General features: G+C 40.7%; 1 protein-coding gene across 2 annotated transcripts; it reads left to right on the top strand.

Moving 5' to 3' along the window:
* The first annotated feature begins 399 nt into the window (after nucleotides 1-399).
* On the top strand, nucleotides 400-26,784 carry LOC117048413 (cytochrome P450 4B1-like). 2 transcript variants are annotated; one of them, XM_033152209.1, is made up of 13 exons: nucleotides 400-710; nucleotides 2,534-2,544; nucleotides 5,047-5,140; nucleotides 5,825-5,869; nucleotides 14,099-14,226; nucleotides 15,598-15,728; nucleotides 21,072-21,223; nucleotides 21,539-21,645; nucleotides 22,104-22,294; nucleotides 24,035-24,168; nucleotides 24,350-24,414; nucleotides 25,771-25,853; nucleotides 26,545-26,784. In XM_033152209.1, exons 1-13 carry the CDS (start codon nucleotides 482-484, stop codon nucleotides 26,711-26,713), a joined length of 1,539 nt encoding a protein of 512 aa, XP_033008100.1. In that variant the 5' UTR covers nucleotides 400-481; the 3' UTR covers nucleotides 26,714-26,784. The 2 variants fall into 2 exon arrangements, with proteins under 2 accessions (XP_033008100.1, XP_033008099.1); XM_033152208.1 differs by lacking the exon at nucleotides 2,534-2,544 and having other exon boundaries at nucleotides 400-679; nucleotides 4,999-5,140.
* Nucleotides 26,785-27,802: the final 1,018 nt, after the last annotated feature.

Genomic DNA, 27,802 nt, shown 5'->3' with positions numbered 1-27,802 from the left:
CAACTCTATGATTCTATGAACCTGAACGACCATGGCTTGCCCCCCCCCCCCAGTTTTGATCCTGGGTATGCCCCTGCCAGAATGCAATCCTGTTTGTAATGTATTCTTTATTCTACTCAGGAACTGCATTGCACAACAGTTTGCCATGAATGAGATAAAGGTTGCTCTAGCATTGACACTCCTGTGCTTTGAGCTTTTGCCTCCCAACCTCCCGATTCCCATGCTACAGATTGTCACCCAATCCAGCTGAAGGCTCTCCACTGATGTTTGCTATTACCACAGTAGCAATGCTTACTTCAACATCCCCAGGGGGAAGATATATTAGAATGTGTGAGCAAAGGTTCCAGCTCTTCCCATATAACTACAACACCAGCTGCCACAAAGTGGTTCTGGCATTTGGAGCCAGCAGTACCAGCTGAATCAGAAAGTCTTCAGGACTTATTCTAGACAGTGAGCAGAACAAAGCAGCAGTCAGCTGGCAATGGAGAATCTAGTCGATCCCTTGTGGTCCTGGCTGCCGGGGAATTTCTCTCAGTTTTTCTGTTGGACTGTGATGTTGATCTTCACCTGCGTGGCTCTGAAAGGCATCCAGCTATTTCAGACAAGGCAGAACCTGATCAAAGGTTTTAGGAATTTCCCAGGACCTCCCAGCCACTGGCTATACGGCCATGTCCACATGGTAAGGGATTCTCTGACTTTCCTAGTGAGGTGTTGGGTCTCTCTTTGTAAAATTGCATTTCTCTACAAGGAACTGGAAATTGACTGGATTCTGTGTTACCAGTCACCATTCATTTCTGCCTAAAGAGTAGGACACAGAATAACTACTTTCTGGAGCACTGGTTCCAATTCATACTATGTGATCAGAGGACTCCCACCACAGTGCTTTCTCTGCTTCATATCACATTCTGAAAGGATATTTTCTATGAAATGTGCTGTTTCATTATTGTTGTCGTGCAGTTTGTTTGCACCTGCAAGGCATCTGGCTTGGGTACCAGGGTGCTGGTTTGAGAGACCAGGCTCCAGTTTATTGGCTGCCCATGACTGGGCACTTTGAACTTTAGTTTTGGTGGGCTAGCGCACCCTGCAATGTGGCTGGGATGTGACTCCTCTCACCTTGTGCATGGAGGGTCACCCATGAGGGGCCACAATCGCTGCCCACTATGAACAGGGTACACAACCACTGTGGAAGTCGTAGCGCCTTCCGAGCACTTCAGTCGGGAGCTCTCTCAGCTCCGAGGGGGCTCCGGTGTTTTCAGGCTAGGAGTCACCGCAACCGCGCTGCAGGCTCCGTTAAAACTTCAGGAGGAGCATCCTGAAGACCTGGGATCCAGCGGGTACAAGAAGTGCCTCCTTGCTCTTGAGTAGACCTAGTAAGGTCTGTTCAAGTGAGCGGGGCTCCGGTGCAGTACTGAGGATCTACCACTCTCCCGACTACACGAAGCAGCGGCTTTTGGCGGTTTATGAGCGCTTTGCTTTTCCTCGATTTGGATTTAAAAGAAGGACTCTGTAAGTACTGAGCATAATTGGCTTTTAAAATTAATGGAAATCTGTCTTATGGAGAGAGATTAAAAGAGGAAGTCCGTCTCTCTCTGACAGCGACAAGTAACAAAGTAACATCTAAGAGCTGCAGCCGTGATAGACTTGCTTCTAAGTGGATCGCTGATTTTGTAGACTGTAGAAAACCCTGTTTGGGGGAAAGACTGAGTAATATGATTTATTTCTTCTTGTGGATTACAAATTTAAAAGGAGAAGATACCGCTCACCCTCTGGGTTAAGGAGTTCGGGTCAGATAGCGGATGGCGGCCATTTGGCTGGACTGTAATGCGTATTAGGAAAGTTACTGAAGACCCCACCATTTCCTGTTTTCCTGTCCTTGAAGCTGAGAGGATGAGAGACATAACTATGACAGCTTTCCAGCAGATGGTGTTAGCAGAATGTGAAGCCCTTCAGCAGAAGTATGAAGCTCTCGGGCAGAGGGTTACAGAAAAGTTTGCCCAGATTGGAACTGTTCTTGCAAAAAATATGCAAAAGACTATGAATTTATTGGATGAAAAGGTTGTAAAATTGTGTAAAATTATTGAAAAAGAGGTGGACTACAAGGATGAACAATCTGCAAAACAAGAAGGGGTCTTTAAGTGTGAGAGGCTTGGAGCCCAGAAAGTGGAAAGATTAGAGAGCTCTTGGAGTGAGAGACCAAGAGCTCAAGGACAACAACAAGGAAAAATGCAACAAGTAATAGAGCACAAAGAGAAAAAACTTTATGGTTATTACAGAGCAGTAGCCCACAAAGAAGAAAAGAGATACAACCTGGAAAAGAAGAACTTACAAATAAGAATGTTAAGTCCAGAATTGGGCATGATGAAAATAACAAAAGAAGACGCAGGAGCTGGAAAGAGAGGACTTTTGGGGGGAGATCTGTGGGGGATGGGAAGAAAAAAGGGAAGGGTTAGAATGGTCAGGAAAGGTATGGGGTGAAGAAAGATTATTTAAAGGGGAAATAAAAATAGTTGACCATGAAACTCCAAAACCAGAGGGGGGGAAACGGTGTAAGAGAACTGGAAGAAATTTAAAAATTATTTGAAATGATGTGAATAGATAAACATTTGAAATTGGAATCAGAGGATATTTAAGGCTACAGTAATGTGAAGTTAAGTTAAGATATGATATAAGAAGTTAGAGTTGCGTAATGTTTATTTTATTAGGAACAAGATTATAGGTATAAGATGATTATGATTTGTAAAGATTAAGATTAGTTGTGAGAAAGAAGATTTTACAATGTCATAAAGTTACTACAGAAGATTTGAAATGAACGTAGAAGGGAGGATGTGAGGAGGTCCCAAAATAATGCGTATAAAGAGGATAAGGATAGTTAAATAAGTGTTTGTTTGTAAGTTTTTTTCTGGTTTTTTTGTAGTTTTTTGTAGTGTCTGTGGTATTTTGTATGTTCTTTATGGTTAAAATTTAATAAATTCTTATTTTAAAAAAAGGAAGTCGTAGCGCCTTCCACCCCTTTGTGAATCCAAAAGCTATGGTGTAAAGGAACCAACTTGGCAATACAATGAGCTGGGGGGGGGGCCACAACTTTATTGATTACACATGTAGCTGGACTTTGGCTCAGCTATTGCGTGTACAGTGGTACCTTGGTTTAAGAACAGCTTAGTTTATGAACAACTTGGATTAAGAACGCTGCAAACTCAGAAGTAGGTGTTTTGGTTTGTGAACTTTTCCTTGGAAGCAGAACATGTTCTGCTTCCTGTTGAATGTGTTCCATTTGTAAATTGAGTCCCCCACTGCTAATCAGAGGCTTCCTGTTGAGTCTGTCGGCTGTTGAGTCCTGAGCACCCACACAACACAGAGGTGATATTTGCATGTTTTATTTTTGCTTCTTTTTTGGCGTTTTTGTTTGTGTGGCTTTTTCATTTTTTTGGCTGTGACTTGTCCTTCGTTTTATGGGACTGATTTGTGACTGTGGCTTGTGACTTCGTTTTTGTGACTTGTTTTTGTGACTGTGTTGAACCCAGTTCAGCTACTGGTTGATTGTGTAACTGCAAAAATGGATAAAAAACCCCTATCCAAACAATGACTATCATCAGTGCACATAAGAAAAAATAATAATTTTTATTTTTATCATCTACAACAGTCTTATTTATTTTATAGTACAGTACAGATTAATCTTGGGTTCCATGATCACTGCAGATGGTGACAGCAGTCATGAAATTAGAAGACGCCTGCTTCTTGGGAGAAAAGCAATGACAAACCTAGACAGCATCTTAAAAAGCAAAGACATCACCTTGCAGACAAAGGTCCGTATAGTTAAAGCTATGGTTTTCCCAGTAGTAATGTACGGAAGTGAGAGCTGGACCATCAAGAAGGCTGATCGCTGAAGAATTGATGCTTTTGAATTATGGTGCTGGAGGAGACTCTTGAGAGTCCCATGGACTGCGAGAAGATCAAACCTATCCATTCTCAAAGAAATCAGCCCTGAGTGCTCACTAGAAGGACAGATCCTGAAGTTGAAGCTCCAGTACTTTGGCCACCTCATGAGAAGAGAAGACTCCCTAGAAAAGACCCTGATGTTGGGAAAGATGGAGGGCACAAGGAGAAGGGGACGATAGAGGACGAGATGGTTGGACAGTGTTCTCGAAGCTACTAACATGAGTTTGGCCAAACTACGAGAGGCAGTAAAGGATAGGCGTGCCTGGCGTGCTCTGGTCCATGGGGTCACGAAGAGTCGGACACGACTGAACGACTGAACAACAACAACAACATTGATTATTGCCTTCATATTGTGGATCAATGGTCTTGTTAGTAAAATTCATGTTAAATTGCTGTTTTAGGGGTTGTTTTGCATTGTCTGGAACAGATTAATCCATTTTCCATTACTCTCTATGGGAAAGCATGCTTTGGTTTAAGACCGCTTTGGTTTAAGAATGGACTTCCGGAAAGGATTAAGTTCGTAAACCGAGGTACCACTGTATATCTATTTCAGTCTCCTTCTCTAGGGCTGACAATTTGAACAGGGTAATGTATTGTGGCATCCCCAAGTTGATAATCTGTAGTCCCAAATTCAACCTCTACTTCCTGGCTCCCTTATTTGGCCTGCACCTGTTTGCATTTGTGATCAATATGTTTCTCTTATCTAATCCTATGAAAAAATGGGGAAAGATTCTCGATTTGCACACATATCTAATGTTTTAATTTCTTCTAATATGGAGGGGGACTTTTTGAACTGTAAAAATCGCTGGCTTTTTCCCCTTTTCCCTGAGAAGTTCAGTTGGAATTGGTAAAGGGAGGCCAATACAGAACAGAAAAAAGCAGACTGTGGTTTTAGCATTGAGCCAAGTGGGTCAATAAATCAACTGTTACATATGCGTACCAGCTTAAGGTTATTAACTTTTGCAGTATCTGATTATCTGTTTTCACATCTGAAATCACATCTATTAATCGCAATGACCAAGTTGTAAACTGATTACGGATCTTGAAAATAAAATGATGCAGATGAAACCTGAGGAAGAATTCCTGAACGTAGCTGCATGGGCAAAAAAGTACCCACACTGTTATCCACGTTGGTTTGGAAATTTCTTGGCTTTCCTGGCCATCAACCACCCCGAATATGCAAAGGAAGTGTACAGCAGAGGCGGTAAGAAATTTGTATATTATGTCCCTCTAACCATGCAGTTACACGAATATGCTAGAGGCTGTCAAAATTATCCATCCACTTATCTCTGTGCAGTAAGTTGAACAGTTCTTTGCTTTTATCAAGATATAAACGTAAGTAATTCATGTTTCAATGACATCCTAAAGCAACGTTCCTCAACCAGGTGCCCTCAAGATGTTTTGAGCTACAACTGCCATCAGTCCCAGTCAGTGGCCTGGCCCCCGGGCCCTCACTGCCAGGCAAAGAGCTCCAACTCTCAGCTTTAGTTCTCCCCAAGTCTTTAATGGTCAAATCAGATTGTTAAATAAGGAACATTACATGCTACAAAGTTCAACAGATACATTAGAGACTGGGATACTACCTTTTGCAAATTGGGGAAGCACAATTATTTGCCCAACAAATGGCTGGAGTCCCCAAAACTAGGCAAGGAAATGGTCACACCTTTTGAGTAAGCTGGGCCTGCAAAGGTTGTTTGTCTTAATTCGCACGTGCAAAGATGTGGGAATGTGCAACGGATCTGGCTGCTGAAAAGCAAGGAAAGGCAAGTGAGAGAGCTCTGGGTGCCCGTAGGAATCCCTAGATTCAGGCAACTGAGTACAATTTAGCAAATGAAACATTTAAATTTGTTCTCACAAATACTTTTCTCTCATTTATCTCACTATTCAGATCCTAAAGCTCTTGTAGCGTACAACTTCCTAATTCCATGGATTGGTATGTATTGTAATTTTATGTATCCCTGTATTTACTGTAATATTCTTGCATCAGGCAATTACCGGTATGTTCAAACTTCCTTTGGGTCTACAAGAAGCTGCTGGTATTTGTTAACCTTAAGCCTTCCACAGGTTTAGGTGCCAGCTGTATTCATTTGGCTACTTGATTTACAGGTGTACCAGAAAATAATCTTAATGGGAGATACAAATGAGGTAGTCTCCTTAGAGATGGATAGAACAATAAGGAAAACTGAATATAAAGAAGGGAGACTACCCGTAACCTTCTTCAAAATGGTGGAAAATTTTAAATTGACTGAAATTTGGAGATTTAAAAAGCCACTGGACAGAGAATTCACGTTAGTTTGTTTTTTTTGTTTTTGGGGAGCTAAATCAATCTGCCAGGAGAAATGACTCGATGTGGATATCAAGTGAACTATCATTAAGAACTAAAATAACAGATATACAAGCAATGACACTTTTGATTCATAATCCAGTATCATTGGAATTGAGAGGAGAAGGGAACTCTGCATTTAGGTGGAGAATAAATGAAACAGTTTTGGATAATCAAACCACCTGTCATGAATACACCGGCTCCCAGGGAAGAAGTACAGGCAGATGGAGATGGCAGACAGGAAGAGAGGGGGTTAAAGGCAAGACTAGATGAGTACAGTCAGGAGGCCTCTCCCCGACCCTCAGGAATGTTGACTGGAAACTGCCTTGATGACCCACAGCCAGCAGTTTGTCAGCTAACCAGTGAAGTTCAAATTACAGGGCTTCCGGCGGCTGACGCCATTATGGGTGGTCGTGGGTTGCTTCGGCTGCGAAGCACCCAGTTCATCCCGGGGGTCAGGAGCCCTGCAGCCGCATAGCGGGGCTCCGGTTCGGGTGCGGGAAGAGCGTCCCGCGCCCTGGGCTCCCCGGCTGTGCCCGTTGTGGCTCCGAACCCTTCCCCCGTGCCCCCTGTAAAGGGGGAGTGGGGGTGAAGGGACTACGGAGCCGGGCTATAGGGGACATGCCCCAACCGGGATGGAAATGCGGCGGCAAAGCCTGTGATGAGCGTCTAAGTTCTACCTGTCATTAAGGAGCTGATAAGAACCCAGAGGCTGTGAGTAATTGATTGACTCTTTGTATTCCTGGAACGCTCTGGGGGAAAGAAGAAAGGCAGCCTGCCTCCCTCCCTTCGAGTGGTGAAAGAGATTAACCCTTTAAGTGACTGCTACTACAACAATCATAGAAAGTACTTGGAATTTGAAAACTGAGTCTGTTGAGATCTCCCTTCGGGGGTTAACTGGGGGAAAAATATCTCCGTTTGAAGTTTTGGTCTTTATACTCCGGCTTCGGAGAAATGGCGGCGACTTGGTTTGTCGTGGGAAAAATTGAGACAAAGGAAGAAAGAGACAGGAACTGAAATCTGATACTCACCCTCTCTCTCAAAATGCTGGACTTTGCGATCGCACTGGCATCGAACTCTGATTTAAGGGATGAGGAAATGCTCACTATCTTGCAGATGGAATTGCTTAATCGGAAACTACAGGTCTTGAGTGGAATTATTCATAAAAAGGATGTACTTTCCACAGAGGAGGCTTTTCAAAAGTTCTACACAATGGACTCAAGCCTTGGCAAAGAGCTGGGAGGGGCGCTTGGAGGATGGTCGGAAATGGCTGGGCGAACCCGGGAAAAGGAACCTGAAACGGGAAAATTTACAATATCCAGACCCCGAGGTGGCAGCTCGGGGGCAAGGGACATGGAATTAAGATTTTTACAAGAAGAAGGAGCAAAAGAATCGGAGGAGCCCAGAATGGAGATGAGGAACGCCCTGAGGCTCGATGCTGGGTTTGATGTGGACGCTGCCTGGATCTGTGGACACTCAGAGGAAGACAATGGGAGATTTGGCTGTGGAGAAAGACAGAAAAAGACAATGGATAGAGGGGGAGTGGGTTGAAGTATTAAATGTATAATCTAAATGGTCTGCCATGGTATCCGAAATCGGAGTGTGAAGTCTGTTAATTACAAGATTATTTTAAATAAGCAAGGAGATATTGAATTTTAAGTTAAAAGCAGCATGATAAAGGACAGAAGAAATAAGTTTAGCTATAAGAATATTTGGTTATGATTTAGGTTATAATGCAAAGACGGAGATAAGTATGTTTTTTTTTTTAAGTAAAGTTAAATTTTTTTATAGAGAAAAGTTGTTAAGGAAATAGTATATTGAATTAAAACCGAAGGTGAAAAGGCGGGGGAAGTCAAACGTCAAGATTCAGAACTAGAATTTTTTTGTGTGTAAGGTATATAAACAAGAAGAAGAATCCTGACTTTATGTGTATTTGTATTTGTTTTTGTATTTGTAGGTGTGGGGTTGGGTTTGTGTTATATTATGAAAATGCTAATAAAATTTTGTTAAAAAAAAAAAAAGAAGTTCAAATTACAGAGACGAGAAGCAATCTTAGCTCAGAGAGCAGGAATGAACATGGAAGCTCCATGTCTGGAAATGAGGAAGGAGAGGGGTCTGACCCCCTTAGCCCTTGCTCTCATCGAATAGGCGGCCTTCAGGACAGAATACTGGGCAGGAAGCTTGGCTGCTTTCACCAGAAGAAGTCTCCTTAGTAGGAATGTCTTTACTGATTGGCGGACAGCAGCGTTCGCTGCTCTGTGAACTTTACTGGGGGGGGGGTTCTCCAATAAATCTTCTTTCTAATTAATCACACTCGTTTGTTTTCAAGACTCCCTTACACCACCTTGCAGAAAGGAGAAAAAAAATTCAACATTAGTAAATCAAGAAATTGAATCGAAGATAAAATAGGGCAGAAATTTTTTGAATTTGCCAACAAACCAGGGAAATTATTGGCATGGCAGTTGAAGAAGAAACAGGGGATGAATGCAATCAATATAGAGGGGAAGATAATAGATAATCTGAAAGATATAAGAAACAATTTGTATGATATTATACAGAGGTATATTGAGCAGGTAAAGACAATAAGGAAAGAATTGAAAAATATTTAGAGCAGAATAATTTACCAAAATTTCTGAAAGAGAAAATTAATTATTTAAATGCACCTATAACAATGATGGAGATACAACAGGTAATTAGCCAAACTAAAATAGGAAAGTTGCCAGGGCCAGATGGACTATCAGCAAAGTATTACAAGAAACTATAAGATTTTCTGGCACAACCTCTTAAAGATATAATGAATAAGATATTGAATACGAGAAAAGTGCCAGACTTTTGGAAAGAAGCCTGTATTACATTAATTCCAAAACAAGACACAGATTTACTTTCAGTTAAAAACTATAGGCCGATCTCCCTATTAAATAATTAATATAAATTATGTGCCAGTGTGTTGGCAATTTGTATGAATATGGTGTTAAAGGAGTTAATTCACAAAGACCAAGCCAGTTTTCTTCCTAGCCACCAGATGTAAGATAATATAAGGAATATAACTGATATAATAGAGTATCTGGAGGTCAGGAATGAAAAGCAAGCGGCATTAATGTTTATAGATGCAGAGAAGGCTTTGATAACATTTCATGGACTTTTATGAAGAAATTATTAATTTCAGAGAGTCATTCCTTAGAGGAATTGATGCAATTTATTCAGATCAGCTGTAAAGATGGTGTTTCCTCTTCACAGTAACACTCCGGCACAATCAGTGTGATATTTACAGTCTTTATTACATATATACAAGAACAGCTACAGTTCAGAATTACACGTCCAAACCCATTGAGTCAGATTCGGGTTGTGGCCTCCTATGATTTCCGCACCAACAAAATAGGCGTGGGAATCACATGAGACGTCTTTGATCCTTACGTTTCATTTCCCTCGTTGTCTGTGCTGATTTGAAAGCTCCCTCCCTTCCTGAGTCTGAGCTTCATTCCCTAGCCTCTGGGTGGTTGCAGGGCTCTTCAGCATCCTTGAGCCCCTGCTCTCCCTGACTGCTCTCCGCCCCCTGTTCTGCCTCTTCTGTCCATTGCTCCTCCGAATCCTCCCTGACAGCAGCAGGCAATGCCGATTGTAAATAATGTAATAACTGAAAAGTGTAAAATATCAAATGGTACAAGACAGGGGTGTCCCCTGTCGCTATTATTGTTTATTTTAGTTTTAGAGACTTCGGTGAGGAATATGCTGGAATAAAAGGTATAACAGTTGGGTGCAAAGCATATAAACTGAAAGCATTTGCAGATGACCTTGTGATTACAGTGGAAGACCCATTGGTTAGTGTACCAAGGATCTTGGACAAGATCTTTCTTTTTTTTTAATAAAGAATTTATTAACATTTTCATAACACAACACAAACCCAAACCCACACCTACAAATACACAACAAATACAAATACATATATTGCCAGGATTCTTCTTCTTGTTTATATACCTAAGAAAAAAAAATTCTATTTTTGAATCTTGACGTTTGACTTCCCCTGCCTTTTCACCTTCGGTTTTAAAACTATATTTTACTTCCATAACAACTTTTCTCTAAAAAACAAAACAAAGAAATTAACTTCAAATAAAGATAACACCATTATCTTAATCTTCATGTTCTAACATACCGTATTTTTTGCTCCATAAGACGCACTTTTTTCCTCCTGAAAAGTAAGGGGAAATACCTGTGCGTCTTATGGAGCGAATGGTGGTCCCTGGAGCTGAATTGCCCAGGGGCCAAAAGCAGATTGTGCTTTTCATTTTACAAAGAGAAAGGGGAGTGTTGAAAGGACCCCGCTCAGCAGCTGATCAGCAAGAGATCGGGAGAGAGATAAGAGTCCCTGCTCCCTTTCAGCCACTCCCTCCTTTGTTGAATGTGCTGCAGAGGGAGGTTGTTTGTTTCCCCAGGACATGTGACTGGCTGATTAGATTATCTGTCTGCAAACAGTAGAAATGGCTCCCTTTCCTTAAGATTTTTTCAGAAATGTGAGTTAAACCCCATAAAAATGGGGCTTTTCCTCTTTGCTTTTCCCCCTTTGTAAAAGGAGCTTTGCTTTTCCCCCTCTGCAAAAAAAGCTGCAAAACCTTTAGCTGATCCTAAAAAAAACAAAAAACCAGGGCTTTTCCCTTTGCAAAAAAGCTGCAAAACCTTTAGCTGATCCTCAAAAAACAAAAAACCCCAGGGCTTTTCCCTTTGCAAAAAAGCTGCAAAACCTTTAGCTGATCCTAAAAAAAGGCCTTTTGCCTTTGCAAAAACAGCTGCAAAACTTTTAGCTGATCCTTAAAAAAAACAAACAAACAAAAAAAAAACACCCAGGGCTTTTAGAGGAGGAAAACCAGAAAAATATTTTTTTTCTTGTTTCCTCCTCTAAAAATGAGGTGCGCCCTATGGTCCGGTGCGTCCAATGGAGCGAAAAATACGGTAAATCTTAACAAAGTATTCTTATAAAATCTAAACTTATTTCTTCTGTCCTTTATCATGCTGCTATTAACATAAAATCTCAATATCTCCTTACTTAATCAAGATAGACTTACAATTAACAACCTTCACCCTCCGAATTCAGATACCATAACAAGCCATTTAAATTTTACATTTAATACTTCACCCCACACCCCCTCTGTCCATTGTCTTTCTCTGTCTTTCGCCGGAACCAATCTTCCAATTGTCTTCTTTTCCCAAATGTCCACAGATCCAGGCAGCATTCACAACAAACCTTGCATCAAGCTTCAGGATACACATCCCCTCTTTTCTGGGCTCCTCCGCTTCTTTGTACCATACTTCTTCTTCTTGTAGATATCTTAATTCCACGTCCCTTGCCCCCGAGCTCCCACCTCGGGGTCTGGATATTGCAAATCTTGCCGTTCCGGGACTGCCACCCCCCAAAGAACGGTTCTTTTTCCCGGAGTCGCCCAGCCATTTCAAACCATCCTTCAAGTATCCCTTCCAACTCTTTGCCAAGGTTTCCTTCCATTGTGTAAAACTTTTGAAAAGCCTCCTCTGTGGAAAGTAGATTTTTTTTATTTATTATTCCACTCAAGACTTTCAATTTCCGATTGAGCAGTTCCAGTCTCAAGACAGTAAGCATTTCTTCGTCCGTTAGTCCAGAGTTCAAAACAAGTTCAAACACAAAGTCCAGCATGTTGGGGGAGGGGGTGAGTGTCAAATTTCAGTTCCTGTCTTTTCCTTCCTTTGTTTCAATTATTTCCCACGTCAGTCAGTCCAAATTTCCCATCGCCATTTTTCTGAAGCCAGAGCGTAAAGACCAAAACTTTAAACGGAGATATTTTCTGCCCACTTAATCCCCAAAGGGAAATCTCAGCAGTCTCAGTTTTCAAATTCCAGACACATTATATCCATTGTTGTAGCAGCAGTCACTTAAACTGGTTATTTTCTTTCCTTCTCCCGAAGGGAGGGAGGCAGGCTGCCTTTCCTCTTCCCCCCGGATCGTTCCAAAGGTAAAAAAGTCAGTCAAATACTCACGACCACCAGGTTCTTTGGACAAGATCTTTCAGTTTGGACAGGTAGCAGGTTTCAAGTTAGATAAAAGTAAAATGAAAGTGTTGGTGAAAAATATGACAGAACATAAAAATGACCTACAACAAATGACAGAATTGTCAATAGAAAAAAAAGGTGAAATACTTGGGAGTATGGTTGACAGCAAAGAATATTTTTAAGGATAACTATATAAATACTTGGAGAGAAATAAAGATAAATTTGGAGGAGTGGGGGAGGATGAACTTATCATTATGGGGAAGGATATCAATAATAAAAATGAATGTATCCTGTCTCTGCTGGCTTCAGGATTGGATAACATTAAAAAATATGGATACTCTAGACTTGGAAGGTCATGACAATAGATTTGGTTGGCTTGCATATTTATGGTATGAAAAAGTAAAAGTCCATAAAAGTTTCTTAAACCATTTGGTAAGAAAATCAATTTATGTAGTATAGGAGAAATTACAAATTATGTAGTATGGTGGCTTTCCCCACTAGAAGCAGTATCTTTGAAAAAGTTAAATCCAAAAAGTGAATGGGCAGCATATAAAGAGCTGTTAACGGAAGTAGAACATCAGTTAAAATTGAAACATTTTGAAGACATACGACATTTATTAACTGAATGGTTGCAGTATTACCAATTAAATGATATATTTAAGATGGACAAAAGAAATGGATTTAGTAATGAATTTTCAAGGTTTGAAAAAGAATTAGTGGGAAATAATGTAGAATTGCTTTCAAAAATGTATAAAAAATTATTAAAGTGGCATACAAAAGATGAAGAAGTTAATTCAGTAATGATGTAGTGGGCTAGACATTTTGGATATAATATACAGTTTCATCATGAGAAAAGTTATGGAGGGAGGATTTAAAATTTACGACATGTTGTACGTTGAAAGAATATTATATGAAAATGATGTATCAATGGTATCTGATCCCTAGTAAGTTAGCAAAACCTGGGTCAAATACATGTTAGAAATGCAAAGAAAAGGAAGTCATTAATTTATCATATGTAGTGGAAGTGTAAGGTAATAAAAAGCATTCTGGGAAATGATATATAATGAGATGAAAAAAAGTTTAAAATAACTTTTGTTTTAAAAAAAACCCAGAAGCTTTTCTATTAGGAATTATAGGTGCAGAAATACCAAAGGAGCAGAAAAGACTCTTTGTGTACTTGACAACAGCTGTGCAGATGCTTCTAGCCTGGATGTGGAAGGAAGACAAAATCCCTACTAGAGAAGAATGGTTGATCAAGTTGATGGATTGCACCAAATGACTGGAAATATCAGAAACCAGAAAGATAATTTATTTAATAAGGAATAGAGAAAAATTATGATTTACCAGTCTCCTGTGTCATTCTTGTGGCCCTCCCTTCACCTGCAGTGGCCATTATGCACCTAGGCAGACAAATATTTGCACTGCCAGTGCTATATTTCTAGAAAAAGAGGTGCTGGAACTCACCATGACCCCCTTGCTTGTTCTCTTATAATGACAATGGCAGCCTTCTGAGAGGTGCAGAAACTGAGTTCTGGCAAGTTCTGGCTGAAAAAAAGCTGCCCCCCCCCGGCAAACCATGTTTCATAAATCCAGTAGCAGGTGCACAGATTCTTATGGAAGGGAGCTTCCTAACTTGAATTGTTCCACCCAGGAAACAATTAAGTGCCTACTTACATGGGACAAATATAGGAGTGGGGGGAACCTTCTACTGTAGATTCCTTCCTCTGTGGTGGATAATTTAACATGTGACCTTACTGCATGCGCCTAAGAAAGGCAATGTTATCTTTGGCCTCTTTTCCTCATTTTCCTTCCTTTCCCTGGCAGGAAGGGGACTTCTCGTCCTGAATGGGCCAAAGTGGCAACAGCACCGGAAACTGCTGACTCCCGGATTCCATTACAATATTCTGAAGCCTTATGTGACTCTTATGGCAGAATCAGTCAAGGAGATGCTGGTAAGAAATGCCATTGCTACTTTCAGGTCATCTCTGTGGGGCTTTTAGTTTTAACTGGAAAAGCCTCAAAACCAGTTTAGCACTTGGAGTGGTGTCCAGCACGCTTCCTTCTGCGTTCTCCTGCTTCTCCAGTGCTTTAGCAGAGTTTGTTTAAACTTCTTACTTCTTACTTCTTCTTGCGCAACGGTGTCTGTACCTTTCGTGCCAGCAATTAAACTCCCACCATGTCTGGGTTGTTTCAAAGCAAGTACGCTTTATTACAAGCATATAAATCATAGCCACTTTCCCGGAGAATGGGAGGACATCATCGCTCCGGTCTCTCCGATTCAGAACCGAAAGTAAGACTGAACAGAAAATAAATGGTGCGTCACATAAATCACAAAGACATCGCATACAGCAGATAACCCGGATGTTGTGACACATCCTCATCCCTGTGGGAGGAGTGAACTGTTGAGCTTCTTTAACTTTGAAAGCTCCAAACCTCACAATCTCCATTCTAAGAAATTGCTCATCTACTGCTGTGGTTATAGTCCCACTTTGAGTAGACTCATAGGGCCTTTAAAATTTTCTTTTTCTTTGACCAGACTTCCTCTGCCTTATCCCAAAATCTTTGAAAAGTTTGAGTCAGTAGCCCCCGTCAAAGTGGGAAGCTAGTTGAGCAGCCCTTTGGGTTGCAGACAATGAGTTTACACCAGCATTGAATTTTAAAATTCATGCATAAACTTGTGAACCTTAATATTGTCTTAGTTCATTCACATTTTCAGGACAGACAGATGCTGACTACCACCAGCTTTCTTTGCTGAATATTTAAATGCATCACTTTGACAGGATGTGCAGTGTTGTATTAGCTTTTCAGCCAAAATTTGGGACAGGGATGGCTGCAATGTGCTATCACTTTTCCTTTATAGCCATGTGAATTAATGATCAGTTAATTATTTCCCGAGAACCTCCTGAACTGTCTTCGTTCCTTGAGAGTCCATGTTCAGTCAGCAACTTCTGAAGCACACAGCTAAGTCTCTCTCAGAGGACAGCCACACATCACCTTTGCAAAACCATTTCCCAAATGTAGGGGTCATTTCAGGGGAACATTAGTGGGCAGCATGGAGGTGCATTACGTTCAGTGTGAGACATTACTGCTGTAGGCTGTATGGGATTGGGGAAGGGGGGGACACAGTAAATATTCATTCTATTACATTAAACAGAAAAATCCATTGTTGGACATAATTGATGATCCAATGCACTGAAAACTAGAAGTTTTATTGTTTTCATATATCAACCACAGCAAATTACATTGCAGTGTCTATTAATGAATCGTCAAAACATTCTGGAGACTTCCCTATTCTCATTTCTGAACCTTTCCTAATATATTAGGATGTGTGGGAAAAGCTGGTACTCAACCACACCACAGCATCAGTGGAGATGTTTGAACATATCAAAGTGATGACTCTCAGTATCATTATGAAATGTGCCTTCAGCTACCAGAAAAATGCTGAAACGGACAGGTCAGTATAAGATGCCTATTTCAGACAAGGTGGGAACCACAGGTAGATACAGCCCTTCTTTTTTGTGCCGTGGGCTACCAGTGACATGAGAAGCAAGCCCAAGATTCCAGTCACTTCTGAGATGTGCATATGGTAAAGAAAGCCATTCAAGATGATGGCCATCACGCCATCTTTGGGGAGCAAATTCTATAGTTTAAGTGTAAAGAAATATTTTCTTTTGTCTATGCTGAATCTCCTGCCTCTAGCCTCTGGACCAATTTGTTTGTCCTTATTGTGGGATAACCAGCTACATATAACCAGTGTGCTTGAGCTGAATTAATGCATGAAGGGGTTAAGATCATAAAGGAAGCTGTCCTGTCAGGCTTAGCTCACCATGGGAAGGGCTAGGTAATCAGAAACCTATTGGCAGCCAGCACAGTCAGGCCAGGATTTGTGTAATATGCTCAAACCACCTTGCCAAATTCTATGCCAGCTGAAGTTTCTGAAACTGTCTTCAGAGGCAGCCCTATGAATAAATCAAGCCTAGAACCAAAATTATTATATAAGGATCCCAACGGGAGAATAATAATAATCAAAATAACAAATCAAGGGGAAGCAATGATAATAGCAGGAGTATATGCACCAAATGAAAAGAAGGCTGAATTCTACAAGGAATTAGAAGACAGAATGCTGGAATACATGGAGGAAAAAATAATACTGTTGGGAGATTTAAACAGGGTAACCAATGCTGGCCACATGACCCGGAAGCTGTATGCTGGCTCTCTCGGCCATTAACGCGAGATGAGCGCTGCAACCCCAGAGTCGGACACGACTGGACCTAATGGTCAGGGTCCCTTTACCTTTACCTTTAACCAACCCAGAGTTGGACAGATCCTTAGGAGGAAAGGGAGGAAAAGAAGGAAAGCTCCCGCGTAGTTTGTTTGATTTGATAGAAAATTTGGAATTAAAAGATTCATGGAGGTTTAGACATTTGACAGAAAAAGATTTTACTTATTTTTCAGATCCAAATAAATCTGCCAGCAGAATGGATGCTATATGGATTTCCAAGGAAATTATTAGGGAGAATAGATTTTACAGAGATTTTACCAAACACTATCTCAGATCATAACCCAGTGTTTTTAAATTTAAAAAGAGCTGGGACAAAAGCAATAAGAAGATGGAGACTTCATGAATCTCTGTTAAATGATGAGAAAATAGGGGACATTCACTCTATTACATTAAACAGAAAAATCCATTGTTGGACATATTTGATGATCTGATGCACTGAAAATTGAATGGAATTTGAAAACCTTGAAACATATTTTTTTTTAATTTGCTAACAAACTGGATACGTTTCCAGCTTGGCAACTCAAAAAAAGGTGGAACGAGAAACTAATTAATAGACTGAAAATAGGAGAGAAAGTTATAATGACCCAAAAATGATTACACAAAGTTTTGTGAAATATTACAAAGAACTATATAAAAAGGAAATAGAAAATCCAGAAGAAATTGATCAATATTTAAGTCAACATAAAATTCCTAGTAGTACACAAGAGAAAGTAAAGATGTTAAATATTCCTGTCTCAATGATAGAAATAAAAAATGCAATAAAAAATGCCAAAACAGGGTAAACTCCGGGGCCAGACAGAATTCCTGCAGAGTTCTATAAAATATTAGAAGAGACACTGGTAACCCCTTTGAAAGAAGTAATGAAGGAGATTCTTAATAGAGGGAAAATACCAGAATCATGGACTGAAGCCTACGTTACACTTTTACCTAAACAGGGAAGTGATCTTGAATTAACTTCTAACTATAGACCAATATCCCTGTTGAATTGTGATTATAAACTTTTGCTGGCATACTAGCAGACAGGTTAAAATATGTTTTAAAAGAAATAATACACCCAAACCAAATAGGATTCTTACTGGGAAGGCAAATCCAAAATAACACCAGGAATATTGTTTATATACTGGAGTATCTGGAATTTAAAAATGATAAACAGGCAGCTTTGATGCTGATAGATACAGAGAAAGCATTCGACAATATTTCCTGGTATTTTATGAAAACACAAATTAAATTAATGGAATTCGGAGAAAGACTTGAAAGGGGGATAGATGTGATCTATCACCATTAAAAAGCAAGGTTGGTAATAAATGGCAGTGTCACAGAAAACATTGAGATTATGAAAGGCGCAAGGCAAGGATGCCCTTTGTCACCCTTCTATTTATACTGGTGTTGGAAACCCTAATGTAAACCTTGAGAAAAGAGGAAAAAATAAAAGGAGTATGATAGCAGAAAAATCATATAAGGTGAGAGCCTACAAGGACGACTTGATAGTAACAACAGAAAATCCAAAAGAAAGTATTCCAGCAGAATACTTTCTGGAGCAGAATATCAGTGGTTAAAATTAATATCTTACCAAAAATGATTTTCCTATTTCAGACCATCCCAAATCTGGGGAGAATTGAATGCTTTCAAAATTGGAGGAAAGATATTGCTAGATCATTTGGAATAGAAAAAAGCCAAGAATTAAACATCAATTACTCATAGACCAGAGAGAGAGGAGACGACTCACCCTACCTGTGAGAGTGCGAGCTTTCAGGGTAAAATAAAAGCTCAGCAGTGTGTCCTGCGTCACAGATGATTGCATACATCTGGGATTTTTGTACTGGACATTACTGTGTAATGTGATATTTGTATCAGGCTAGTACGCAGTTAAGTCAGTCTGTCTTTTGAATCCCGGGGAGATGGGGGTGTTTTCTCCTGGTCGCGAGCCCTTAATTCAATAAATCTTGTTTACTAGCCGGAGTCGCTTTGATTTATTGAGAAGAGATAAACACAAACACTAATGTTTGCTTTCGCTTTCACGTTGCAATTCTACTCTGCTAACGAGAGGAAAAAGAACTTTTAAAGCGCAGATTGAATAGCGCTGGGCTGTCTTTTGGAGTCTGACGCAGTATGAAGAACTCAGTGGCTATGCAAGAACTTTTAAAACATTGCGTGGCTCTGAGATTACTGCTTTGGTTAACTTGAGAGTTAACTACGAACACTACCTGATTTTGAACTCTATCACAGTGCTGCTGGGTTGGTTTGGATTAAAGATTGGATTACACTAAAATATACAGATGTGCTGGACCTAGAAGGCTTTGACAATTGCTACAGCTAGCACATGTATCTGATATATGAGAAGGTGAAGGTACACAAGGGGTTGTTGAACCATATGATAAGAAGATCACTTTACAAGATATGGATTAAATATACCGAACTATTAGAACCAAAACGTCCCCTTGTGGACCTCCCCGACAGAACCCTGGCTGTGTTTAAAAAAAAAAAAAAAACATGAAATGAGACTGGGCCACATATAGATTATTGTTAGAAGAAAATAACAAGAAACTAAATTAGAAGAAATTAGGATATACTTGACGAATTGGTTGCAATATTTTCAAATAAATGAGAGATTAAGTATGGACAGAAAGAAAGGACTAGCAAATGAAACATCTAAAATTGAAAAATAATTAATCCAATCCAAAGGAAAATATATCTCAAGGATGTACAATCTCCTCCTCGAATGGGAGGTGAAAGAGGAAGAAGTGAAAGGGATAATGGTATGGTGGGCTCAAGACCTTGGTTACAACATTTGCATGGATCAGTGGGAGAAATTATGGAAGGGGGATATTAAGTTTACGGCATGCTACGATCTCTGAGATAACATCGTGAAAATGCAGTACAGATGGCACCTCACTCTGGCCAAATTGGCTAAAATGTATAAAAATAGATCAGAAACCTGCTGGAGATGCAAAGAGGGCACAGGTTCTTATATGCATATGTGGTGGGAATGCACAGTAATTAGAGAATTTTGGGACAACATTTATAATGAATTTAAAAAGTTATTTAGGTTCTCATTTAGAAAAAAAAAACCTGAGGCCTTCCTATTAGGTATAATGTCATCAGAATTTTATTTTATTTTTATTTTTTTTTAAAATAGACCACTCTTCATGTAGGCAACAACAGCAGCCAGGATGCTGGTAGCAAGGAATTGGAAAAGCAAAAAGATCCCTACCATAACCAAATGACAGGTCAAAATTATAGAATATTTACAGTTGGCTATGATGACGGGGAGCGTTAGAGGGTAGGTACATAAAGAATGGAAAATATTCAAATAGTACTTAAAAAACTATTGCAACAACAAAAATCTCCTGGCAGACCTTGAATGATTCTTGCAAAATAAAGGTAATAAATAATAAATTTCTTAGAACTAGGAAAGCAAAATAATAATATGATTATTACAAACACAAGTAACAGTAAAAGGTAAAGGTAAAGGTAAAGGGACCCCTGACCATTAGGTCCAATAATGGACGACTCTGGGGTTGCGGCGCTCATCTTGCTTTATTGGCCAAGGAGTTTAATCGGAAGTCAATTTTAATTTTTCTTAATCTTCTTTTTTTTCTTATATATACTGTACTTTTCCATGTATAAGACTATGATTTTTTTACTCTAAAATAATATTAAATCTGGGCTCGTCTTATACATGGATAGTATCTCCCCCCATTTTCTTAAATCATAGTCCCACAAAATAGGGGGTGTCCTATACATCTTATAGATGGAAAAATATGGCACTGTATTGTTGTGTATGTGGTATAGTTAATGTTGCTTGTAAAATAAACTGTGTGTGTGTGTGTGTGTGTGTGTGTGTGTAACATAGAGCTTACCAGAGTATAGACAACAGATGTTACGCTATCCCTGTCCAGATAGGGGTGCAGATGGGCCCCTAGTCAACATTGATGGAAGGCAACTACATGCCACCAGAGCCACCTAACCCTCAAGTGACAGTAAAGGATCCAGAAGTAACCCCAAACTACGTACCCACTCCATCACAGGAAGTGTACATCCATCAAAAACAGGCAACCTCCACTCCTTCCAGCCTAGGAAACAGTACCTCAGCCTTATCTTTATTGATCTTCAGCTTTTTTGGCTCTAATCCACTCCACTACCAAGCTAATACAATGTTCCAACACATCTACTGGCACAGCTGTGAATGTAAAGGAGAAGGTGAGCAGTGTGTTGCTCACAACGTACTCTAAAGCTCTGGATAAAACTACTCAAGGTTTCATGTAGATGTTAAACAGCATGGGGTATAAAATTGAATCCTTAGAAACCCCATAATGAGGGCTCCATGGGGATGAAAAGAACTCCCCAAGCATCACCCCCTGGAAACAGCCATAAAAGTAAGACCAGAACTGTGCCACCCACTTCAGATCTCAGACTGAAAGGGGCTAGAAATGGGATTTTTAATAAATATGTAACCTACACCTTTTTGTCCTCATTCTGTGAATATATTTGTTTCCACTTTCTCACTGTTCACAGAGAAAATTCCTACCTTCAGGCTGTATTTGATCTCAACTTCCTCATTGATCAGAGAATTAAAACACCTTGGCATCACAGTGATCTCATTTACCGGTTGAGCTCCAAAGGGCGTCATTTTTACAAAGCTTGCAAAATAGCCCACCGTCACACAGGTATGTTATCTTTTCTTTCTGGCAACAACTTCTGTGGGAAACCAGGAAGCAGAACCTGAACACAAGAGAACTCTCCTCTCCTGTAGTTCTCAAGCAACTGGCACAGAAGCCCCAGTGGACTGAAATTTGGACTGAAAAGTGTTTAGCTCTTCAAAGCTCAGCCAATAAAAGGCTTCAGAACCATAAGCGTAACACAATCTATATATATTTGCTTACCTCTTTTACGGTTTTTTATATATGCTGTAAGCTGCCCAGAGTGGCAGGTTATCATAACCATCATCTTTATTCATTTCATATTGTATGTCTTCAATGCAGAGAATGTAATAAGAGAGAGGAAGGATTCCCTCCAGAATGAGAAAGAGCTTGAAAAGATTCTGAAGAAGAGGCATTTGGACTTTTTGGATATTCTTCTTTGTGCAAAGGTGAACATTGTAAAAATAATGCACCTATACCTGCCATACTATATTGATAAGGGCTTTTCCAGCCATCACTAATCAGTTCAGATTAGTTCAGCCCAAGCAAATCCCCAATGGTCTGTCATATATACATAAAATGGTGAGGCTGTCATCACACTGCAGTTTGTGTGGCTGCTGACAGGTGGCCCTGTCAACTCCAGCATGATGACAGAATGGTGGGTAGGCACGTGACTGAGCAAGCATCATGGGTGGCAGGTGGCCCAGGTGAGCTGTTTAATTGAGGGGGTGGTGCTTCAGAGAGCAGTTTGGCAAACTGCTTTCTGAAGCATCTCTCTCTCTCTCTCTCTCTCTCTTTTTTTTTTGAAAGGCTTTAGGGTGAGCTGTGAGAAGGAGGATAGTCTTGGAGGATTTTAAATATTAGATCTCACCAATTGTATAAAACACTATGTTCTCTGTGTGGTTAGGATGAAAATGGAAATTCATTATCAAATGAAGACATACGTGCAGAAGTGGACACATTCATGTCTGCAGGTCACGATACCACAGCTAGTGGAATCTCTTGGCTCTTTTATTGTATGGCCCAGAACCCCGAGCATCAGCAGAGATGCAGAGAGGAGATCATGGAGCTTCTTGGGCAACAGGAAGAGATACAATGGTTAGACTAAATTCTTGTTTATCTTTAAATGTGAATTTTATGGGTCATGTTATGAAGCTTTTCAAGAATTAAGAGAAGATGGGAGAGAACAGTATCACAGAGTAGTTTGTGATCAAAGCAGTCTTACCACAGGCTTCAGCTTGCTTAAGTTCCAGGAAAGATGGGCCACTCCTAAAGTGTAGAAAGAGAAGCGCTGATTTCTATTTCTACATTTAAATTACTGCTATTGCTGTTACACTCATATACTGTAGCTAGTGTGGTCAGGTATGCATTGCCTAAAAATAATAAAGGAATGAAATATGTCACAAAAAGGAAGTAACACTGCGGGACACTGATTTATATAAGTTTGGCATGTGAAGATTTCTCTGTAGAGATGCAAACTGAATAGCAATTCTTAGAATTTAAACAAATATAGTCTCACCAGGGTGCTTCAACTACAAGGTCCTTCTCCTACGTTCTAATGTTCTTAAACTGGAATTGGACCAGACAGATGAAGAGGTAACACAGTTACAATAGATGGACCCTATGTCTCACCCATATTCCTGGTCCCTAATGTCCTGAGGGATAACTTCTAAAGAGGGACGCCTCCTCTATCCATGTATGCTCCCGTCATTATTTAGAACATCTGGTTTGATTTCCCATAATAAAATGTAGGGTTGTATGCCATACCTCATTTATTTATTTATTTATTTATTTAACTTGTTTCTTTCTCTTAGCACAGGACACATGGTGGCTAACGACATAAATTTAAAAAGATACAGCTAAAAATAAGTGCATAACCCTGTTAAGAACAGCCCTAAAAGCACAGAATATATTCATAATAATAATATAATAATAAATTATTATTTATTCCCGCCCATCCAGCTGGGTTTCCCCAGCCACTCTGAGTGGCTCCCAACAGCTTGAAAACAGTATAAAACATCAAACATTAAAAACTTCCCTAAACAGGGCTTCCTTCAGATTTCTTCTAAATGTCAAATCGTTGTTTCTTTCCTTGACATCCAGCACTCTCCAGCCCCAGCCCTGCTCCCACGGTGGAGTCTACCTCTTTCTGAATCTGAGCAACTTTGTCTGCAAAAAAAAACTTTGCAAAATCATTGCAGGAGATCTTGGGGTCCTTACCAAGCCCCGATGACACAGGTGGTTCCGCTAAATTGTGAACCACCTGAAAGTCTCTTGTTGCTGTTTTCTGCAGATAAAATAGAGGCGGTGAAGAAGGTCATCTTCGCCATCACTATCGTCACTTGGTAGGCTCGACGTTGAGCTTTAACCCGTGTCCGGTCAGATTTAGAGTGAATTTTCCGCCACCGGTGCTCTAGCCATCTCAGCGATTGTTTCATCACCCTCAACTCTGGGGAAAACCATGGGACTGTCCAGGTTCCATGAAATTGGAGAGGGCGCTTTGGAGCCTGACAGTCGATAGCCCTGGTTAACTCCACATTCCAGCGGGCCACCAGGGAATCAGCTGAAAGGTCATAAACATGGGATAAAACATCCCCTACCACTCTCTGGAAACCATTTGGATCCATTAAGTGGGGGGGGGCTATCCGAATCACTCCCACCTCCCTGCGAAGGGAAGGGGTTGCAGAGAAGTCCAGTTGCATCAGGAAGTTATCTGACCATGGCACTATTCACTAATATATGCATCTTCTTGTACACTTCAAACTAGAATGTACATTTTTGCATCTTAATAAAACTTTATGCGACTTAACTCCAGTAATTTTGTGCGGTGTCTTTAAGGGACGACTTGGGAAAGATGACGTACAGCACCATGTGCATTAAGGAGAGCCTTCGGATTTATCCCCCAGTACCTATTATAGCACGAGAACTGAATTCTCCTGTGACCTTTGCTGATGGACGAACCTTACCAAAAGGTAACCTTACCAAAAAGTAGGCTTCCTCTCTCTCCCTTCTGCAGGCTTCCTTTGAATTTGTCCCTTCTTCTGGCACCTTCATTCTTACCCTGTCTTCACTATTTAATTCCACTTTCTCTTAAACGTCCATCAAGGGTGGCTAACCTCTTATGGACCACATTATGTTCTCTTTTCTCCGCAGGCTTTCTAACTGCATTGGATATTTATGGTCTTCACAGAAATCCTGAGGTTTGGGACAATCCTGAGGTATGATGATAATAATAATAATAATAATAATAATAATAATAATAATAATATTTACACCCCGCCTATCTGGCTGAGTTTCCCTAGCCACTCTGGGCGGCTTCCAGCATATATAAAAACATAATAAAAACATCAAGCATTAAAAACCCACTACATGGATTTCTTCAGATGTCTTCTAAAAGTTATGTAATTCTTTATCTCCTTGACATCTGAAGGGAGGGCGTTCCACAGGGTGGGCGCCCTCACCAAGAAGGCCCTCTGTCTGGTTCCCTGTAACCTCACATCTTGCAGTGAGGGAACCACCAAAAGCCCTCGGAGCGGGACCACAGTGTCCATACAGAACGATGGGGATGGAGACACTCCTTCAGGTATATGAGGCCGAGGCTGTTTAGAGCTTTAAAGGTCAGCACAATCACTTTGAATTGTGCTTGGAAACGTACTGAGAGCCAATGTAGGTCTTTCAGGACCAGTGTTATATGGTCTCAGCGGCCACTCCCAGTCACCAGTCTAGCTGCCATATTCTGGATTAGTTGTAGTTTCTGGGTCACCTTCAAAGGTAGCCCGACGTAGAGTGCATTGCAGTAGTCCAAGCAGGAGATAACTAGACCATGCACCACTCTGGCAGACAGTCCGCAGGCAGTAGGGTCTTAGCTTGCATACCAGATGGACACAGAATTGACCTGCACCTCCATGGACAGCTGTGAGTCCAAAATGACTCCCAGGATGAGCACCTGGTCCTTCGGGGGCACAGTCACCCCATTCAGGACCAGGGAGTCCTCCACACCCACCCACACCCTGCCCCCCCAAAAAACAGTACTTCTGTCTTGTCAGGATTCAATCTCAATCTGTTAGCCACCATTCATCCTCCAACTGCCTCCGGGCACTCACACAGGACCTTCACCGCCTTCACTGGTTCTGATTTGAAAGAGAGGTAGAGCTGGGTATCATCCGCATACTGATGAACACCCAGCCGAAACCCCCTGATGATCTCTACCAGCAGCTTCATATAGATGTTAAATAGCATGAGGGAGAGGACGGAACCCTGAGGCAACCCATAAGTGAGAGCCCAGGGGTCTGAGCACTCATTCCCCAATACCACTTTCTGAACATGGCCCAGGCATTTATAGATGTGAAGGAATTTTCCTTCAGATTACATTGCGGAAAACATATTGCTAAGCGTGCAATCCTATAATCCTATACAGAACTAAGCCCCAATGGAGCTCAATGGGCATTATGACCAGGTAAGTGGGTATAGAACAGTATTCTTTTTTGTGAATGCCCCTTTTTCCTTTAGCTCTTTCAGCCACTACATCTGTTGCCATTCTAATCCAAAATTCCATGACTTATTTTCTGTTGTAGAAATTTAATCCTCTAAGATTCTCCACAGAAAATTCAAAGCATCGCCACCCATATGCTTTCTTGCCTTTTGCAGCAGGGCCAAGGTAAATATTTTCTCACCTGTACTTTGCAGTGTTTCCTCCATAACAGGAGACTTTGACATTAATCTTCCATGAAAGACACAACTGTGTTCAAAGCTTATAAAATTGTGGATGAGTCCGAACCCTACTGGATACCCAATATTTTCAGATCTTTGTAAATCAATACCTGGATTCACTTTTTAGGATTAATATTTCCTCTACTTAAATCAGGCATAGGCAACTTGGCCCTCCAGATGTTTTGGGACTTCAACTCCCATGATCCCTGACCACTGGTCATGTCAGCTAGGGATCATGGGAGTTGTAGTCCCAAAACATCTGGAGGGCCAAGTTTGCCTATGCCTGGCGTAAGTGCATTTAACTATTGTTCAATTTATAACTTTTGTGTCTCAGCTGCTTCCTAGCTGAACCTCTGAAAACAGCTTTGGAATTAAAACAATGAAATGCTAGAAAATGCAATAAAAATAATTGAGAATGAATATTACAGCAAAGCAGAACAAATTGCCACCATGAAACAATATATACTCAAATGCCTAAAAGGGTGTGGCATAGAAAGGAGAACAAAGATGGTGACAGACATTCATTTCCGAGAAGGAAAATCTAAAAGTGAAGGAGCAACAACAGAAAGGGGCCTGATTTGACCATTACCAGAATGATCTTCTGTTTGTAATGTAATGTTGCCCTTTATTCTACTCAGGAACTGCATTGGACAACAGTTTGCCATGAATGAGATGAAGGTTGCTCTTGCCCTGACACTCCTGCGCTTTGAGCTTTTGCCTGATCCTGCCATCCTCCCGATTCCCATGCCACAAATTGTCACCCGATCCATGAATGGGATATATCTGAAGCTGAAGGCTCTCCACTGATGCTTGCTGTTACCACAGTAGTAATGCTTGCTTCAGGACTCTCAATTCCTGGGTTTATCTTATTCTTCAATAAATATTGGTAGGCACCATGAATATTAATATTATGCAGTGCACTTCTGCTTTTCTTCTGAAGGGAATACAGAAGCTAGTTCAAAATACAGCACCATTTCCAAATATACATTCTTTCAGTTTTTTCAGACTGTTGTTACTCCAATAAAAATGTTCAGTCATCACTTTTACATTCTCAACCCAACATGCTTCCTTTTATCCTACCACGTCATATTCAGAATAGAATCATCGAAATAAATGCACTGGATTAACAAGTCCACTGCTTTCAAGGTATTTCCTTTGAGTATCACTTATTTGGGTTCCTACATTTGTCCATTACACTTTAATGTTCTAATTAAGAACATTATTTATGGGGCATGGGCTGTCACCTTCATGGGGGGGGGGGGCTGGTCTTAGGACAGCGGCCATATTCCTACTGTTAATCATGAATACACATTATGTGGTCATGAATGAATCCCCTACTGTAACATTTAAAATAAGTTACCTTCTTGGAAATATTCACACTGTGGCAAATAATGGCAACTGTTAATTTCCCTTTTTCTGTGACCTCCTCAAGCAGTGATAGACTAGGAGTTATCTTAGCTCACCAGCAGCTTTCTTCTTTTCAGTCCTATTAGACTAGTTGAGCAAATAGCTACCAGAAGATGGTAAAGGTAAATGTAAAGGGACCGCTGACCATTAGGTCCAGTCACGGACGACTCTGGGGTTGCGGCGCTTATCTCGCTTTATTGGCCGAGGGAGCCGGCGTACAGCTTCCAGTTCATGAGGCCAGCATTACTAAGCCGCTTCTGGCAAACCAGAGCAGTGCACAGAAACACAGTTTACCTTCCCGACGGAGCGGTACCTATTTATCTACTTGCATTTTGACGTGAAGTCGAACTGCTAAGTCGGACAGAGCATGGACTGAGCAACAGGAGCTCACCCTGTTGAAGGGATTCGAACCACTGACCTTCTGATTGGCAAGCCCTAGGCTCTGTGGTTTAACCCACAGCACCACCCGAGTACCAGAAGATGGTAGTA

The sequence above is a fragment of the Lacerta agilis genome, chromosome 6 (genome assembly GCF_009819535.1).
Source record: "Lacerta agilis isolate rLacAgi1 chromosome 6, rLacAgi1.pri, whole genome shotgun sequence".
Taxonomy (NCBI): Eukaryota; Metazoa; Chordata; class Lepidosauria; order Squamata; family Lacertidae; genus Lacerta; species Lacerta agilis.
This window is presented reverse-complemented; position numbering and strand designations above follow the sequence as displayed.